General features: G+C 44.1%; 1 protein-coding gene across 1 annotated transcript in view; it reads left to right on the forward strand.

Annotated features, from left to right (window-relative positions):
* Positions 1-20,150, forward strand: part of CSMD2 (CUB and Sushi multiple domains 2) — a 300,763-nt gene that overhangs the window by 16,217 nt on the left and 264,396 nt on the right. Inside the window, 1 exon segment of the mRNA XM_048054254.2 lies at positions 13,603-13,819. Coding sequence (XP_047910211.2) covers positions 13,603-13,819 — 217 coding nt within the window.

Raw genomic sequence — 20,150 nt, forward strand, 5'->3', positions numbered from 1 at the left:
CCACTGAAAAGCCATGAAGGGCAGTCACAGGGATACCCGGTGAGGCTCTTCGTCGCGGTAGACAGCATGGGAAGAATATGCATTAATTGGTTAATGCTTGTGAAGTGCTTTGAAGATGGAAATGGCTATATAAGTGCTTGGTATTATTATTATGCTGACAATGGCTGTGTAGAAGAGTCGTGGCGCTAAGGGAACAGTCAAAATTGATTAAGAGACTATTTTGAAAGAGAAAGTTTTGAAGGGAGAAAATTACATCCCTTGAGAAGAGGCCATTCAGGCTGAATACTGGGCTAACTGTGTTACCTCGCAGAGCTGAGCAAACGGTTTCAAGTAGTGGATGGTCCACACAGGTTGCCCAGTTTCATCAGGAATTGTGCAGCTGTGAACTTTTGCAGATAATTACTGTTATCAGGTTGCTAATGGGTGGCTGCTTGTGAGGGATAGACTTGTTGCAACCATCAGGAAACTCAGTTTTGGCTTGTTTTGGGTGGGAACGTCACTTGGTGCCTCAGGTTGAAACCTAACTCTTGAATCCAAGTTCCGCTGAGAGCAAGCAAAATCCCTGAGTTTCTGGATTATGAATCTAAACAGCTTCATAAATGAAAAACCCGCTGGAGGTGACTTCAGTAGTGATGAGAGTTGATGTGATTTTATAAGACAGAAGTGTGAGTTTAGCATACCGAATGCTGTCGGCCATGGAAATACATGCAGTGACTTCTACATTTAACCCAGTAACTTGTAAGGAATGAATCGGGGCCTTGTCTGCACAGATGGCAGGCCGTTTTCAGAATGTTGCATCCACGTAACGACTGGATGGCAGAGCAGACTTCAGGGTGACTTGTTGCAAGCCAAGCGAATGTGAAACTGCCGATGGGCCACTTGTTTGATTGCTTTTGCACTGCTCTAAGTGGTCCAGGAGCACAGCAGCTGGGAAAGCCGCCTCACGTCTGTTCAGCCGGGCAGCACAGGGTAGCTGGGGAGAACGGGGCAGAGCCGCTGCGTGTACGCGGTCACTTCCCTGTGCTGCGTGGCAGAAGCATTGTCTGCTTCTATCACAAGGCTCTAACCTTTATTCTGAGTTTAAATACTGCTGTTTACGAAGCCTCCCATGCCTCTAGTCCTGGAGCTGGCTAGAGTTGAGTCACCTGGATCAAACGCTTGACTCCAGGCAGACGGCTGAGAGCTTTTCTGTTCTGTGTCTAGTGCAAGTGGGAAGCAGCCACACCTGTGTCTAAGATACATGGAAACATCTGGAGCTGCTGGCTTTGCTTAAAACACTACTGTTGGGCTCGTCATATCCAAAGCCCTAGAGGCTGGAGGGTCTATGCCAAAATTCAGGTCCAAGTTGTGCATGTAAAGCTCACTGCTAAGAATAATCCCACCTGCTTGCTTTGGTCTGGGGATGGCACTTTTCCTCCAGACCAGACCGCTTGGCTTCCTGCGGTGCCCAGTGTTCAGAAAAAGCATCTGGGTGTTGCTGAATACTGCAGGCACGAATCCCGTGTAGGAAAGGGAGGAGGAGAGGCTTTTTGCAACTCCTTGTGAAGCCACACAGACAGCTGAAGCTCGTTTCAGCTTGCAGTTGCCAAACTCTGTCAACTAGTTGCTTAGCATTCAAAGAAATTTCTACGAATATTCTGTGTAAAATTGAGGCTTTTCCCCCCCGCTTTCTCCTTTCTGAAAGGCAGCCTGTAGCAGACCCGTGGTTAGGCTGCTGGATGTGTGCCTCTGCCTAGCAACTGCCTGCCAACGTCACGGCATCGCCGCGAGCCCCGCGCCGGGACGGAGCCGCTGGCTGCCGGGAGCTGGGCGGAATGGTAATTTGGGGTGAGAGATGCTGCCGCCGATCTTCAGGAGGCTTGCAAAGCCTTGCTCTTAATTTCTCGACCTTCAGGCTCCCTTGAATACTTCCAGGCAGCTTTCTGCCGCTGCCCTGTAAAATTCAGACCAGCTGAGAGTTGCCTGGTAGTTAAACCTTTATCTGGTATGTGGGGCTTTGAAACCTCTTCCGTCAGTCGCTCAGCCGAGTCCCATTGCCTGGTGCTTGGGGTGGGGTCAGTCTGTGATCTGTGGGATCTGTGTGAGATCTCTCTGTAACCACCCTGAACAACGACCCCACCAATATGGGACGGGTTGGAAGCTCCCTACGCCTTCCTACCCGTGGCTGGGTGGGCTGCAGGCAGGGACAGCTTCTCCCTGCCTTCCCTCCTGCTATCAGAGATCACCCCCTAACAGGCTCAGTGGCTTGGTGGCAGCTCAGGGTTGTGTTTTGTCATTATACCATCTGTTGGGGGATTGCATGGCACGTTGGTTGCAGTAGCCTAGCACGAGTTACAGGCTCGGCTCTCCAGTCCACTCCACATCCTCCTGTACTCAACATCAGTGGCGGAGTGGAGCTCAGATAAAGCAATTGAACTTCACGTGTTTCGTGAGATAATTGCAGCTCCTCTTCCAAGTGCTTCTCTTTCGGATTTGAGGCAGTGAAAAATACGCAGGTTCTGCATAGGCTTGGCAGTGAGTATCATCCGTTTGCAGAGAAAGCACAGCCTGGAGGTGGGGTGTGTAAGATGTTCCTCGTAGTGTTTCTATTCAGTACTAAATGCAAATGCTTCATGTCGCCGTACCACTGCATTTGGATCCGTGTGATGTTTATTGTATGGGGTAGAGTCAGAAGAAGCACAGACGTGCAGTTTACACGAGGAATCTTACTCGTGAGTCCCTGACTCTGGTTTCAATCCAGTACAAAGAGACACCAGCGTGGCACATCTTGTCTAGTACTATGCTGAAGCTGAACCCTGCTTAAAGCAGAGTGAGCTGTAGTATTTTTGGCCTTGCTGACAAAATTCTTACTCCTTGTTCATTGCTAAAAGGTTCAGGGTTTTCTTTCTTAGTATGTACGCTCCTTGCATTGACAAACTCTGCTTGCCTGGCTGAACACCACCTCTGTAGGTCAGCAGAGCGCGGAAACAATCTCTTCATTTGTGATAGTCTGAACGGGCAGAGCCCGTTTCTTTGTTCTGTGCGTGCTATTTCAGGAGCTCTCCAGGTGAAGCAGCGTGTGGTCTTTGTCACCATGTTTTCGTGGAAGATGGTGACAACTGAAATTTGGATAACAGGTGCTGAGGCATTCTGTGTTGTGGAGTAATTTGTTTAAATTCCTCATCGGTATTGGCCAAGCAAAGTCTTGTTTGTTACTCACATTTGAAATGTTTTCTGACGCTGCGTCCATTGCTATCTGCTGGCTACTGGATCAAGTGGTGTGTGCCAGGGCATTCGTGCCGTGCCTCCTGCTGCTAACTTGAGCTAGCACAAATAGAAGGCAATATTTTTGAGACTGCTGATACAAAATATTAAGCACAAAATATATTCATTTATGTATCTTGATGAACGCAGACTTCTCTAATGATTACTTTGATACTGCTTAGATTATCTAGCATACATTAGCAGGGATTTTCTTAGATGCTTGTTGAAGTCAGACACGTTCCTGCTGTGTTTAGCGGTGCATGTTTACATCATCTTGTCCATCTACTTACATTGATTCATTGATGTAATAGCTCCTTAAAACAAGATGTAGCTTTGCTGGTTGTGCCATCTCTGATATTAAAGCTCGCTGTGCATACCAACCACTTGTTATGTGTAGCCTGTAGTGTGTTCACTGGCTGTGTTCACTCTTGACCTTGAAATCCCCAGTCCAAGGTCAAGCACACTTGTTCGCATCCTTGCTCCTCTCCCATCTGCTCCTTTGGTACTTTTCCCATGGAATCCTGTTTTTCCATGTAATCCTGTGTGCTTGGAAGTCAAGTAGCAGGAGCCCTGCTTTTCCTCTTTCCTCATTTCAAACTTGGCCTGCTCCATTTTCTCTATACGACTCTCTCTGTCATAAGAAAATGACAGCCTAAAAAGCTGCCAGCAGACTTGATTTTGGTAAGCATTTGGCAAATAAGAAATGCGGGTGGTTCAGATGTAGATCTTTTCATGCCACGTGTCACTACCTGTTTAGATTTTCCTGCAAGTTGCATTTGTGTTTAGGGCAAGAGCCTTTGTCTTGTAACCTGGCTGAAATCTGCCCCTGTGAAGGGGCACAGAGCCCACGTGTCACGGCTTCTTCCCCGCTGGGGCCAGGGTGTAAGGGCTGTTAGTGCCTCAGCAGCACAGTGCCGTGTCCCATCAGTGGGACTGGTGCATCCCGTGCTGCTCTTCCTGCAGCCGCCAGCACCAAAGGGTCCATTCACACGGCGCAGGTCAGAGTTCCCCACTGCTCTTCAAATCGTCTCATCTGTATGCTGAAGGGAGTGCTAAAGCCTGGTTATGTTTTGTCTTCTTTACATACCCTTGCACACACGCTCAGAGAAGGGCGAGGAACGCAGCATTATTCCATCCTTATAAAAGCAGAAAGGATTGGAGGGGGTGGTGACTTTTCCCTGCCTGAGCCCATACAAAGCACTCACTGGGAGTTGTAAAAGGGTCCGGAGAGGGCTGTGCAGTGTGCTTAAAGCTGAAGAAAATCAAGTATAAAATCTTGAAGTTGTTAATCTCTATTGAGAGGCTTACAGCAGAAGGACAATACAAAGTGTGAGAAACTTGGCTCCAGGCGATTGTTCCAGCCCTAAACAGAACCAAGTCCCACAAGGGCACAACAAAATACGGTTAGGCCCTTGTCTGCTGAGAATGGATTTTCTGCCATAGGAGTGCCTTAGCCTGGTGATTGTGCAGGACTTCAGATATTAATCATTTAAAACTTCCTGCTAAATGTTCTTGCAAAATGTTGAAGAGATCTGAGCTCCCTTTTTTTGGCTTTTCTCTTCCCTCTCCCAACTTTTGCAGAGGAAGGGATGGGGGAGGGAATAGCGAAGAGGAAAAAAGTGAAATAAATACATGTTTAAGTTGAAATATTTAACTGAAAATATAGCTTTCTTTAAACTGTTCTGGTGATAACGCTCAAGTAATCTCTATTATTCTCTATTATTAGTGTGAGCTATTCTACTTCACTTCTACCAACAAAAGCAGAAGGAATCCATCCCACTTCCCTCCTCGCTTAGCAAGTCTCCACTGCTAAATGCCTGTCCTGTTACCTAGCTTGCTTTGCTTCTGTTCAGGCTCTAAGCATTTCAGATGGTAAAGTGGTACATAAATCTGCAGGGGTAAGCACTGTAAAAGTAGCTGAGAAAGGTACAGCATGCACCTGGGGAAAGCCAGCATGACACCGTGATGTCTCTTCGATAGCCCCCAGGAGTGCGTGTTGTGATACTCATGGAACAGCTCAAGTCCTTACCAGCTACACCACGGTAGTGTGATTTTTGGCTTGCCCTTTGACAGAGATCTGTTTTTAAAATAAATAAAATCTGATAAGGGTCTTGAAGACCGAGTCCCTTCTGTTCCCAGGCCATTCCAGTGTAGGGATGAAGCAAGCTTGCAGAGGACAGCCCATGTCAGGTCAGCATGCCACGCTGCCCTCTGTCCTCCACTAAGAGCAGAGAGCTTTTAGCCTCAAGGGGAGATCTGGCAGCTGCTGTTATGACCAGTGCACTCGCTTAAGCAATTTCTGTCTTAACCAAACAAGGCATTACTTTCCAGCAGTTGCAGTCTCTGGCCTCTCAACATGTCAGGGGGCCGCTGTGCAGCGGTAAGACAGACATATGTGCGGTGTCGTGTTCTTGTGGTCTGAGTTCTGCCCTGCAACGGCTTTTGATGGTACCTAATATTGGGCATTTTCCTTTTTTCTCTGCAGCACACCAGAACTTTTGACCTTGCTACTGTAAGTGTATGCCCTTTCGAGGTTCACACAAAGTATAATAAAGCAGAAGATACTTTTTTTTCTTTTTCTAAAGAGAAGGCTAGCTTTTGGTGTTGAGGAGGAAATGTGCAGCCAGCATCTCAACCATGGGAATGGGGCAGTGTTCCGCCCAGGCTTTGCCCTAGCTGCAGCATTTTGGCCTGATCTTTGACTTTATGCCGCAGACAGACGTGGAGCAGCTGTGAGGAGGCCAGAACCTGGCCAGCGATTTGGAAGCACACTTGAACAAGGAAGCACTGAGCAGGTTGGGTTTGCCTCCGGTAGCACTTTCCAACGTTTTGGGTCTGTTGACCTCAGCATTTCCAGTTTAGGTACTTTTGTTAAGCAAAAATAAATTGGTGAATTAATTATCACAATATGTAGGTGCCTGTTCTGTTTCTAGAGAACTTAAAAGAATAGGCAAACGTTTCTTTTCCTTTCACAGGTGGCTGCAGACAAGAGAAGTGCAGGTTGTAAATCATCTGTCTTGGGAAGAGACAGGTGGGGGGAATAAACTGTTCTTTGTGTCCAGTCTATGTAGGAAAAAATGGGCTGGCCTAAAGCAGTGCCAAGATGGATCTGGCCAGGCATTAGGGAAATGGAAGAACTACCATGCTTTTGTCCAGGATTTTCCTAATCTAAAATGTGTGTGTGTCGCTTCCGAGACATGTTAGAAACATCATATCATCACACATCTGTGTGGCAGTGTGGTGCCCCTTGGAGGTTCCAGACTTGCCTTTCCTGGGCTGTGGAAGTATTTGCAATTTCTACCTGGAAGGTGCCTTGGTTGGAGCTTTTGCTGGAGAGCTGCAAGGATAGCAATGTGTTTAGAAATCCCTTGTGGGTGTGGGGAATTTACATAATCTTCTAAGGCAAAAGTTTTGGTTGGGAGAGAGTAGATGGACACGTGGGAAAAGCTAAATATGTTATTGCTGCATCTTAACTCCACCATCACCTCCTCTCCTCCCTTTCTTTCTCTGCTTGGGAATCCCTTAACACGGAATTGCTATGCTGAGGTTGGAATGACACCTAAAGGTAACAGATCTCTTCGACAGCTGTCTAGAAACCTGGGCTCTGTTCCCCAGGTATGGGCAGCACTAAATGGCACCTAAGGTGGTGGCAGAGTTGGAGTGAAGGACTGCTGGGATGGAAGGGAAGAAATGTCTCCGAGGACTGGAGGAGTGACTAAGTTGGTTTCAAGAACGGTGCGTTTGATTTGCAGTACCCCGCAGGATTGTGCAAACCTGCTGTAGGCTGAAAGCTCACGTGCTGCTCTTGATTTGAGGTGGGTGCTGTAATTCTTCCTGGGCTTGGCAGTAGGGGCTTGAGCTGGATTCAGATAAAATGCTTGTTCTTTGCCCTTGTATTCTTCATTCCATGCGTTCAGAGAAGAAAAAGGCCCTGGCTATCTGAGGTGTAAATCATCCCCTTGATGATGTTCTTCAATCCAGTGGCTTTTGATTAAAAGTTATAGTTAATGGAATGTCTCTGCATTATTTATTACCCTGAAGGCTTTGATATAAGACTGTAGGTTAAGTTGAAACTATGAAAAGGTGAATACTTAGGGAAACAAGGCTTAGATTTATGAAGTGTGAAGGTACTTTCACTGTGTGTTCACTTAAATTGTATGAACAGGAGAATCAAAGCTAGACGATGGGTAAACTAGTTCTGAATTGTGATTGAGAAGATCTAGGTCGGCTATGTAAGAAAACATGATAAGTTGCTGATAAATGATTCAAAAGAGTAAACATTGGGGCAAAAAAACTTTTTCCTAATTTAGATGGCAGATCAAACAATGTTTTAAAAGATAACATGGAATTCTTAATGACTGTTTAATACAGGGGGTGAGTTTTTAATGTGTTCTTTTTTGGCATAAGGTTGTGAAAAGACCTGTGTGAAGGAGCTGGCTGCAGCCATTTCCCAACCCACTCATGACTGTAGTCTTTTGAGGCCCCTTCGGAAAGGGGCTTGCCTGTGCCTTCACGTGGAGAGAGAAGTCCAGTAGGGACCTCAGGTGCTGGTCCTGTGCTGTAGCATCTACGCAGCCTTGTGAAGAGCCGTGTGAGTCTTGTGCGGTTTCACGTGCGCCATCCCACAGAGAAAACCGGGGTGCTGCTGTGCTGAGTTTGGCTGTCTTGTCTCTGTCTCCATCCTTGGGCACTAACAGGCTCAGGACATCCAAACGTGTGCTCAGAGGATGCTGAAAACCTAAAGAGCATTTGCATTCTGGTTCTGAGATGGGGTCTAGTGCCTTGGTTGGAAGATCTTCATGCAGTGAACGTGAATGATTTGGGGCAGTAATGTACATAGAAAAAATTGAGAAGTTACTGATGAAGTAGCAGAATCTGGCCCTGGTATTTCAGGTCAGAATGGAATGTGCTTGCATTGTGTCTGCAGGATATGGATTTCAGTTTCACTGGGGAAAGTGTTTTTTATGTTCATCTATTTCAGTGAATAGGCTAGAACAATACAAAATAGAAACACTTGTACCTAAGTAACAATAACTAAAGAAAATGACAATACCAAACGCTACTGCATTAAGGAGAAGACAGCCATGTATCACTAATAGACGATACTGCTGAGAGCAAGTCAGTATATATGATTTGATATTTGTTCCTTGTGAATTGTGCAATGACCATACATCAGTGTTCGCTAAATTAGTTTTTTTCTGCTGAGAAATGAAGGGCACCGTTATAATTTAGGAAGCACTTCAGAAGTAAATTCTGTTTTCCTCTCTCCAAAGTATTGTGTCCTAGAGATTAATATGGTGTGAATCAGAATAGTTAAAACGTTTCCTTGATTTACGCCATCATGGATCTGGCCTGGAAAGCTTAAAGAATTGGAAGTAGGTGGAAGGTGGTTAACCAATCTTGGGTTTTTGTATTTTGTACCTATTTTCTTTACCTTTGTACTAACAAAGGTGTTGTTGGCAATAGCTCCTTCAAAGAGCATTTGTAGTAACGGTATTTGAAAGCGCAATTTTATCTGGGTCTGGAGAGCTGCTGAAATTCTAAGTGAAGAGACTTGAGGGGTGCAGCAGCCAAGGCGGATCACTCCTGTATGCAAGTGTTATTTATTTGAAGGAAATAACAAAGTTCTGTTACTATGAATGGGTTTTAATGGTTGAGTCTCCTCATTCATGTGTCAGCTGATTTTTGGGCAGCGTACAGTGGCCATCATGACTGCCAGCCGTGAGACATGGAGGATGTGAGAACCAGTTCTGTGCTACCCTCACTGCAGCCATTGGTGCGTGGACTGTTTTGCTCTAGTCCTCAAGCTGCAATATTGCATTGGAGGCCACTCTGAGGCAGGAGTGACTAATACGACAATGGTCCCTCGCTCATGTGTCTAAACAACTTCAGATTGATAGCGCAAGTAAACCTCCCACCAGCTTCTGTCTCCAGTAATTTAGCTTCTATTGTCAGAAGCAGCCTCGGTTGTTGTGTGCAAGGGCATTCTTCCTGCCCTCTGCGCGGCACGAGGCTGATCGATACCCTGAATTGAGGGGTGTGCAGCTTTCCCCCTTCAACAAGCTGGAGACAGAGCTGTATTTGGCTCATCTTTAAGTGTCTAGTCCTGTGAAGCTGTGGCGTGTGGATTAACTGTGTATTATAAAAATGCCACTGACAGCCTGTATTTTTGTTAGAAATGTGGTTCTTTTGTGAGCATACTGCAAAGTAAATATTTCATTTTCCTTGTGCATATGGTGCAGGAGTGAAGCTGGTTCGTCTGTGTACGTTGTTCAAGCAGCGTATATTGCACAAAACGAGTGGTGTGAGTTGAGACAGGTAAAGCTGACTTTTATGCTCTATCATTGAGGAAATGGTTGTTGTGCCCCTGGATAAAGATGTGTTTTTTCTGCTAAGCACCAAGCCCTCTATTAATGTGTTCGTTGGGTTGTGTTTTTTCCTCCCTGCTAGATGTGATCTTGTTGGAGAAAAGCTCTGTCCACTGAACAGTGCCAAGCGTGATAATGCCTTCGTCCTTGTCTGGAAACTAAGTGCTACTGCAATAAAATTACATTGATGCATTCATTAAAAAGATATACTCTCATAATAAACCACTTTCCAGAATTGAAAATGACAGGTTGCATTGGCAGAGTACAAGTTAGAATTAGCTCCATTCTCAGCCTACTCATCTCTGTCACAAAATAGGACACTTGCCCACAAATGCATATCCACTGATGAGTTTCTTGTTGGTGTTGCAACTTCAGAAAGTAGAAGTCCATGAATAACAGCATTAAAAGGTGGAATACCTACATAAATATTTACGCTGCCGTGCCAGACCTTCTGGTAGATGACATCAGATGTGCTAGCCGTATGTATTCACCTTTCTCTTTCACTGTTGTGGCTTTTGAATAAGGAGTGGCAAAGCGAGAGGGGTAAACGCAACCCTTCTGGAAGGCTTGTAAATCCTCTGATGGCAGGGCTGATGCTGACCTGCAGTGGGTGTAAAAAAGTGGCTTCAGGTTAGAGCTTGTGCTGTCACTGGTGCTTTGTCTTGTGGCCACCTGGCCACGATGAGCTGAAGGACAAGGTGGATTGTTGATGTGACCCAGGAAGGAAGCTCCTGCTTTTCCATTACCTGAGTGAGGTGTGTGGAGGTGCCTCGTGTCAGAATCCTGGGCTGGAAAGAGTGCTCCAGAGACTTTGGAAGAATATCATCCTCTATCAAATACAAATTCATCTAAACTTTATAGCGCTGACTGTCATTGTCCTTTATACCTGCCTGTCCATGCTTCTGAGCCAAAGGGATAAAGAGAATTGTTTTTGCAGGTCTTCAGAGGAGAAATGTTGTGTTTCCTTGTCATGTGCTTTAGACTCCAGATAAGGTTTTGTCAGTCAAGTCTGAGCTAACTCATACCTGAAAACAAATTATAGACTATGCATACATTCTCTGGGGCTTCCTGGATGTCTTTCCCATGCCTGCTGACTTTTTCCAGCAGTGTTCAACATAAATGAAGCTCCCTACTATTACAGTTGATGAACAATATATTGCTTTCCAGATTGTCAGCTTTTGAAAAACTAATTTTTGTTTGCGATAAGCAATTTTCTGTTAGCTGTGTTCAAAGCACATCTTGGTCAGAATCATGAACATGCAATTATTTCAGTAGATTGATTTGATATGTCATAGAACTGTGTCTATTTTCTATTATGTATTTGTTTTTATTCATCTAGGTTTACACTTTTCTGCCCTTTATTCTTTGCTTTAATCACTAATTATGCAAGGACAGCATCACCTTACGTTGATTTTAAATCTTGTTTTTCATATGACCTTGGGAGTATTTGAAACATAGCATCTCTGACCTTGAATTTATTTTTTGAACTTCATGCAGCATCAGTAGCTTTTATACCATCAGGAAATAGAAGGATAGAGCCTCTTTAATTTCCCAATCTTCCTTAAATTGTTCTGATGACATTTACTTATGATTAAAATAAAAAATGTGCAGCAGAGACAGATTCAATATCCCCACATTGCCTATTGAGTGCCAGTCTGGATGAAGAAAAGAGGATGTGATTGAATTTTAGAGAACTGAAGCTTATGGATCTTTGGCAGTCTTCATGTTATTAAACCAGCCCAGGCCTAATTTTACCCCTCCGTGATAACAGTAATATTCCCAGTCCCGTGCAGCTTGCTGGCACCGAGCTAACGCATCCTTTCTGGGAGCTCTGCGAATGAATGGAACTGAGGCAGAGGAGGGAGGTGGATTCCACTCTCGTGTTTATTGTGTATTGACAAAGTGCACGGAGAGAGGCAGATGCCAGGTGCTGCAGAAATGCAAAGTACTCGAGGCTTGTTAATGAGTCGTGCCTAGCTCAGCTCTAGTCCCCGGGGAAGGCAGGGCTGTCCTAACTGATGTAGTAAACATGATACGAAAAGAGTCCCTGGGAAGTAAATATGATTGACCACTTTGGATTCATGAAGGTATGAGCTTCATCCTGCGGAGACAAGTTTCACTAAGCGTTTTTGCACCAAAGTAGGTCAATCTAATTATAATTGGCTTTAATGAGCCCTACTCTGCAGTTCTTTACCTGTGGCTGGTTGGCACTCAGAAGTGCAAATACCATTGCTGCCTTTGAAAAAAGCATTGGGAAATCAAAGAAGTAATTTCTAGTTGGATTCATTTCAACTTGAAAGACTCGGTTATCTGCATAAGCAGGGGTAAACAATCCAGCATCAATAAGAAGAGCCAGACCAAATGCAAGCAGCAGTGATCAGAAGTCTGCTGGCCGTAGGGTAAAGGTGAAATCCTGCTTTGGGTTTCACAGCAGTTGCTTTGCAAACTGGAATTTCATTTTGGTGTGTGTGGGAGTTATTCCATTAAAACAGCAAAGAGTTACACAAGTTTGGGTGAATTTGTCTTCGTGCCTCAAAAGGCATTCCAGTAAAGTAGCAGTGAAGAGAGGAAAGCACTAAGGAGAATTTGTCGTTTAGGCTGTTCCCAACGCATATACTGGCTTCCCCAGAGAGAAGAAAACCCGCATATATCCAGAAATTGTACATCATGGCAGTTGATCTTTATCTTTGGGATGGAGTGTTCACAGGTAGTGCTTTGGGGAAGGAAAAATTGATTTGAGGGAGGTGTTAGATATTTAGCTGGTGGGTGCAGGACTCGGCTTCTGTCTCAGAAGATGTAGCTACAGAGTCAGGGCAGGTCCGTAGGAATACGGATGGGCAGACGTTTGCTTTGTGTTTGGCCTGCGTGAGGAGCTGAAACGGTTCAGAACTGGGTGAGTAAAAACAGAACAGGCTGGGAAGGCTGCCTCGAGCCACCGGTTTCTTTCCTGTGTGGCCTCATAAGGTCTAGCAGGTATGTGATGTGACTGGTGATAGCAGCTCAGGGCCACAGCCCACTTCACATTGCAGTGGTCCAGTTGCCAGTTTGGAGCATGCAAACTGGAGACCAAGTGGGAACGTACCTTTCTTTTAAGGCAGTCTGCGTGGAAAAAAGCTCCTTTGTAATAAACGCTGGCTCTTCCCTCTCCTGGGAGATAGTTTCAGGGCTAGCGAGCAACACGTACCTGAAAGAAGGCTGATGGAGAAGAACAAACTGCTGGCTTAGAAGTTGCAAATATTTGGGTTTTCTTGTTGTAGGTTCTTTTAGTAGTTCCAAGTAGCTGTTTGAGAATGGTTTGTTTAAGCCTTTGAACTGAGTCCTGCTTTTTCTGGATGCAGGACACCTTTAATTTCTGATTTTGGTCATCATTTTCATGCAATCTCTCACAGACTGTTCATTTGGTGACTCAGTTCCTCTGTGTACTTATTTATTATGCCCATTCCAGTTCTTGGCCTTCCAAGGTGGAAGTGGTGCAAGTCTCTGTACGCACCGCTGAGCCCTGATCTTAGCTCAATCTTCTTTTATTCCAGTGCAATTAAGAGTAAAAGAAATGGTCAGCTTTGTCACTGTCGTTCTGCTGCTTTGTGGCCTCTGCACCCTTCATGCTTGAGGCACCAAGCTTGGCTAGATTCTCCTGAAATGGGGCAAATCCAAAAACACATAGTGTACAGTCATGGGCTGTGAAAGGGCCTTTGGGAAAGTATCTGTTTTCCAGTTATAGTTGGCGGCTGCTGTAATCCAGCTGTTATTAGCCTATTATATTTAAAGCTAGAGGGAGTGTTACACAGGAGATGGGTATCTGGGGTCTGACTTCCTGCAGGGAGCACAAAAATGCATCTGCAGAGACTACCTTTATCTGTTCCCCAGGACCAGGAATTCCTGGGGAAGAACAAATTCATTGGAAAGAATCCTGTGTGATCTGTTTTGACGAAGATTGTTAAATTTGTATTCTGCACTGTTTGACTTCTACTTTTGTCTTCTCTTTTGCCAGCCCAGAACTGCAGTTACATTTTGCATGGCCCAAATGGGACAATACAGAGTCCAGGCTTTCCGTATGGATATCCAAATTATGCAAACTGCACGTGGACAATCACTGCCGAGGAGCAGAACCGGATACAGCTTGTTTTCCAGTCTTTTGCGTTAGAGGAAGATTTTGATGTGTTATCTATCTACGATGGACTGCCTCAGCAGGGGAACTTGAGAACAAGGTATATTGTCTGTAACAAACAGCGATGTTTATAAACATGCTCCCATTTCTTCCACTCAGAATAAGGCATCTAGGTTGCAGGTTGATGCTGCAATAAACTGGGAGTTCTTCATGAGCAGTTCTTATAGCTGTTTTGCTTTCTTATCTCTGATAAGGTTTGAAATGTTTCTCTGAATGCCTGACAGTAATGATTTATCAAAAGTCATTCCAGACATCCAGAGAAGTTAATTAGAAAATGGAGTAAATGGAAAGCAAAGCCAATGTGCAGCGGAGCTTCCTTCAATCCAAAAGAGATTCTCTGAGTGGGAGGATGGATAATGGATTTCAGGTTATATTTCTGCCAAATGCTTTGTGGGTCAACTTGGGTAATTCCCTAACTTGTAGTTTTCTCACTAGCTGGGCTGGGATGGTATTTTCTGTTCACCTCTGACTAAACTATTGGACCTTCAAGGGTAAGGAGTTACCAAGTATAATAGCTTAGTATGAAGACTCTCCATGGAGTCTGATCTCTAAGACTTTCAGGTACAATCTTGGTATTAATATAAAGTTAAATGAGAGGCTGATTATGAAAAATAATTTATTGCTGTGATAGCAACTGTTATGCGACATGCCAGATTTCTGCGTTTGAAGGAATAATAGCCCCCTAGATCTGAAGCATAGATGAAATCTGCTTGGTGATGTGTGATATGACTGCTGTTTTCTGATGTGGTGTCTAACTGCAACTGATGTCTGATAGTGATAAAGGCAAAAAGTAAGAAGCAATGGCAGCCTCGAGTGCTAAAATCTCCAGTTGGGATGCTGTAATCATGGACAGTTCTGGAAATTAATTTTACTTCAAACCATTTTCGAATGGGTCATTTGACCTCAGTGTCTTGTTTTCTAACACAACTGTAAAATCAGAGTTAAAAACACAGGTGAAAATCAGCTCTTTATGTAGATGATTTTAGTTATGTAAATAAATCATATCTTCATCTTGCAACTGTGCTTGAGAATCATCCTAATTACAGGACCTCATCATTTAATCAGAAGGTAGTGTAGTGCTTTGCTTTGGGTATTATGTAAAAGATGCCTACGTCTTATACAAAATTCTGCTCAGGAGATTTTGTATGGTGAGTAGTTGATGCAGCTTTTGCCCTGAGAAGCCCCGAGCAAATTGCTCTGCTCATCAGCAGTGCCAGACGTTTCCTTTTGCCCTCTGGATGTCAGTGGAAGGTTCTGCTGAAGAAGCAAAATCCGTGAACGAGATTAGTTCAGTAGGGTCATGGTGGAGTAAATCGGTAAGACACTGTAGATGAATTGCATCCAGGTATTGCTCTGAGCTACTCATAATCATGATATGATTACAGATAGAAGTACCAGCAAGGGCATCTTAATGCAGTTCATCAGTACAACAAACTTCTGAGATGCAGCTTGGCTACTGTCCTCATATCTTGCAGTCTTGCAGTTTGGCGGAAGGTCAGGAAGGCAAATAGTGTCCTTCCCCTGCATCACTGGTGAATGTGTTGTACGACTTGGGTGTCTAAGTGTATGTGAGTTGTAGATAAGGTGCTTGGGTAGTGGTTTGTATTTAGTGCAGTGGGGGAAAAGTAAAATAAATGGAAAGAAAAAGGTATTGGAGAAGCTTTCTGGAGGTCTGAAAGGACTTCCAGAAGTTAATGAGACATGGACTTGTGCACGATGGGCACTAGCGTTCTTCCCCTGGACATTTCTAGGTTAGTGATTTCAAAACCTGAAGCTTGCTCCTCTGTGCTGTTTGTTGTCTAACCTCTTTGTTCGGCTAATATTTTTTTTGTACATCAATCTTACCTCATTAAACTCTGTAGCTGTTGCCCAACATTGGCCTTTTTCTTCTTTCTCCGTTTCTTTTCCTTTGGCTATCAATTTTGTTTTTTCTGACTGCTTTCCAAATGTACTCCATTCATCATGGAAGTGCAGCACTTGAAGATGGATGACCACGCGTCATTCATCATACTACCAGGAGGCGGGCCAAAATAAGCTGCAAGCAAGTGTAAAAGAAGGAAAGAAAACCTGTTTGTGTAGAGAAAGTAACTATTTTCTTGACTGCTGTTCAAGGCCTACCAGCAAAGCAGTTAACAAAGACAGGAACTGTACCTCTCTGCTTCTCCCGGACAAGTTTATGTTGTTGGACATCAGGGACTTATTTCAGTAGGTCTTGCCTGCTTGTCTGGGAGAACAGAACGATCTCAGTACAAATGATGGGCTTACCTGTTAATATTTTCTTGCGGAGGGATGGAGACTGGTTAGTTTTCTCAAAACCCTGGTATTCCATGTAAGCCATGTATTGCTGAGAGCCCCCCCCAGTCTGGTGTCTCAGTGTCGTGCCTCTGTTCCTTTCTGGGAAAGGGTTACTAATTGTGTTCATCCTGTGCTGGCAAACACCCCGTTGTCTTGCAATTTAATGTGGTGTGAAAGTTCCCTAATAGAATAAGAGCAGACTTAATCCAATGAGACATTTGCTAATAAACTGCTTTACTGTATATTAGGGAATTTGCCTTGTGTGTTTGTGATGTGTGTGAATAGTAAATGTGTTTCAGTGTCTTAATTTAGATATCCAGCGATGTTGCAATCTTTCACTGTGACTTTGCCTTGTTCGATAAAAATCGGACCTTGTTTCTTGTGATAAAAATCAGAGTGCTTGCTTCTTCAGCCTCTCTCAGATAATTCTGCTTTTTAGCAGTGCCGTACACTGGCTTTCAGCCAGTGAAACCACCACGAGCAGGGACCGTTGTAGCAGAATCTTCTTTGGATCCTGTAAACAGAGATGGCTGCAGATTTTTTTCTCCTTGACCTGAGTCGGAGAGCTATGTGTATTCAGCAGTTCAGAGACTTGTAACTTTGGTGCCTGCATGTGGCTTTCCTTCTGAGCAGTGTTTGTGCTCATAAAACCAGACCAAGCTATCCTAAATGCCCATCCTTCAAGTCCCTGAATATTCTGAGTTGCCAGTGGGATCGGAGGGGCGCGTGTAGAGATCTGATCTGAGAACTGCAGTTGCTCAAGAATACTTTTTGCAAATTCCCATTGTGCTTTGCTGATTGTGTCATTGTTAAGAGGCTGCTCCAATCAGGTTGGTTTCCTGATTGGTTTCCCACCGTGCTGGGCTTAGCAGCTCAGCAGAGACCTGACTGAAATTTGAATATTTGGAGTTATTTATGGATCCAAGATTGCTGTGGGATTTGGGAGATGCTTTACACCTTTTCATATCTGAGTGTTGTTACATGACATAACCAGACAGCAGCTGACAAGAAGAAAAACCTAGCTAAGGAAAGCCACGTGACATCAAGGAGCTTCATCTGATACTGATAATTTGCAGGATGCTTTTAATGTAGGAATCTTAAATTAGTTGCTAATTTACTTTTTTGAAGTTTCAGGCCTGCAGTAAGATCCAGAGAAAGTATATTTACCAATAGATTTGGAAAGTAAGTTATTTCACAAGCATAACCCTGTTCTCCTGAAGGAAGCTACTGAATTTACACTTAGAATAGGACTGGTCAATTTAGGAAATCAGACATTTTTCCTAAAAAAAAATAAAAAAAAATAAAAAAAAATTAAATTGCTCTGGAAAGGCAAAAGGATAAAGGATAGAAGGGGCAATCTTTTTTACCGTGTTATGCTGTTCAGTTGCACACATACCGAACCATGCCAGGGATAGCAGCAAATGGAGTCTTTTACAACCTAACAACCTGTGGGCTTTGCTTCCCGTCTGACATGGGGAGGTGACTGTATTGTCTTCTGGTCTAACAGGGAATTTTTGAATAACACTGAATTTGGCTAGGAAAGTGCTTGAGCCAATGCATCAAAGAAAAAAAAAAGGGCAAGTCTTTGCTCCAGCCAGCATCTTGGTGGTGCAGTTGGTGTGTTTCTGCAGACGTTACCGGGAGGTACGAGGTACGTCTTTACACAGCAGGAGGAGCTGTCCCGTTCTGATGCCTCCGGAGTGTGTAGTGTTAGGGAAAATGAGGTAGGAATTTCCAGACAATAGCTTCCTACGTAAAGCAAAGAGATCTTTGCTGCCTTCGGCTCAGTGGAGCTGTAAGTTTTCTTCTAGCTCACATTTTGGTTGTTGGTCAGCGTTTTCTGTATTAAAGTTTGTGTTGCTTATTCCAGGGAGATGCTCGTTCTTTTTCCCTGGCAGATAACTGAAGAGTTGAGAGGAGAATTGCTATCAACGTGCTGTGTATGCAGTTAGAAACCATCTCTTTGGCCATATTTAATTGACTGAAAGATGAAGTATTTTGTTTGATCTTAAAATTACTTGATGCTACTGATAAGAGGTGAATTATCCACCAGCGTGACCTATTTTACAGATACAACAGGAATACCTGTATCTTGCCTGTTTCTCATTGATAACCTTTTAAATACTCTTTGAAAAATTGAACTGGGTGTCTTGTACTTAATTACAAATGAGGAGAACAAAGCTTTTGATCTTAAAAACGATGAAAAGGGAGGAGGAGAAGAGATAAAGGGAGCAGTGCAGGAGAGAATTCCCCCCCACGTGCTGCGTGCTCCTGCTTGCAGCAGGGCTCTGGGGTTCTGCCGTCAGGTATTGGACTGGCCGAGTTCAAGACTGTTAAAGAATTTTCTGGAAAATAGCATTTGCTGTCTGGTAATATACCAACTTGTGTTAGGATTTTGTTGAGTCACCGTTGGTCCTGTGACATAGTCCTGTATAGTTAACTCATGTCTCCTAGGGGATCATAGTTCTTTTTACGAAGGGTAAAGATAACGAGAATAAAGAGGGCCAGATAAATCCTTCTGTCATCCTTACTCAACTTCAGAATACTATCTCCATTTTCCCTTTAGCAGAGTCTTTCTGTCACTTCACATTGAGTCCCTGGGGAGGAAAAAAAACCAACCCAAACACTTCAAGTTCTCTGCAGAATAACACGCACGCAGTTTTTTCCTGATGCTTGTTTAAACTGCTCCAGCAGCACGAGGGCCTTTTGCTGGCAGCCCCATTGTATTGTTCCGAAGAAGTGCTGAATATTTGAACTTTCAGATTTTGAGATATTTGATGGAACTAAGTCCTGGAAAGCTAATGGAGTGAATGCAACTGTGTTTAGGGCTGTTCAATTCTGAGGCTGTATTCACATTTTTTTTTTTTTTTTTTTTTTTTTTGCAAGGACAGTGTTTGTTGTGATGAGTGATAAAAGCTGCTGCTGCTGTCAGGGTGGGATGTTGTGTGTTTTTTTTCTCCTGCCACGATACTGGATCCTTGGCCCTGTTTTAAAGGGTAAAGGATCTGCCCTCTCAGATCTTCCTGTTGGGTTGTGGCCTGTACCATGTCTGGTAAAAACAGGACCTTGTTGAAAATGTGAGCCTTTTATTCATAGCCACTGAATAAAAGACTGACTGGGGAGGTACTTTCCTAGCTGAAGGCTGTTCTGCATTTTGTCTGTGGGACCAGCTATTCCCTGCTGTGTGTTTAGTACCGGGGCTGTCTGTCGCTGGGCCTTAAGGCATTATTGTTACTCGAACAATATTTTGTTTTCAGGATTGGTTTTTGTTTTCTGTCTTCTGTTTTCCCCCTAAACTGTTGATTAACCATGCTAATGGGTAAAATCTACTAGAAAACGTTGACAATGCATCTTGCTTCATATTAAGGTATGCTGAGTGTAGAAAGATTTTCTATAATTAGACAACATCTAATAGATGTAATTAAGACTGCGCTGGAGCGTTCTGCTTCTGATAGATCTGGGAGTACTGAATGCCATTAGTAAGTGAGGTGGGTTTTAAGGCATGCAGAAATGCCGGGGAGGATCGTGGTGTCCTGATAGATAGCTCTCCATGCCCAAGCTGGCACAAGTTATGAAAGTCTCCTATCCCTTAGATGCTGAGCGGTGGGAGGGAAGAAAGGGGGATGCCCACGAAGTGCCCTGCTGCAGGACATCGCTGATGTGTTTCGCCAGTGAAGTCCAACGTGCATGGAGAGGGCAGGTCACGAGGGGTTTCTTTTTCTGGCCTGCAGTTAACCTTGTGTTGCATAATGTATTACCCTTCCCTCCTCAAGCTTTCCTTTTGCAGTTTATCCCTGTAGTCTGACGATACAGGGCCTTGTTGATGATGCGAAGTAATTGCTGAAGGCCAGGACCAGGTAGTATTCTCTAGATCCCTCTAGCTGATGTTTGGTTTTACTTCAGGCTGCATTTTAGTCCAATGATTACAAGCCTTTTAGACAACAGAAGTAGAGCATCGTGAAGTCTGAATGTGATCTGATTTATGATCACTGTAGACCCTGCAGTGCCCAAATCTAGTGTTCCACGTAAAATACATCTGCAAGGTGAGAGCTCTAATAGCTTTCATGGGATTGCTC

The sequence above is a fragment of the Anser cygnoides genome, chromosome 24 (assembly GCF_040182565.1).
Source record: "Anser cygnoides isolate HZ-2024a breed goose chromosome 24, Taihu_goose_T2T_genome, whole genome shotgun sequence".
NCBI lineage: Eukaryota > Metazoa > Chordata > Aves > Anseriformes > Anatidae > Anser > Anser cygnoides.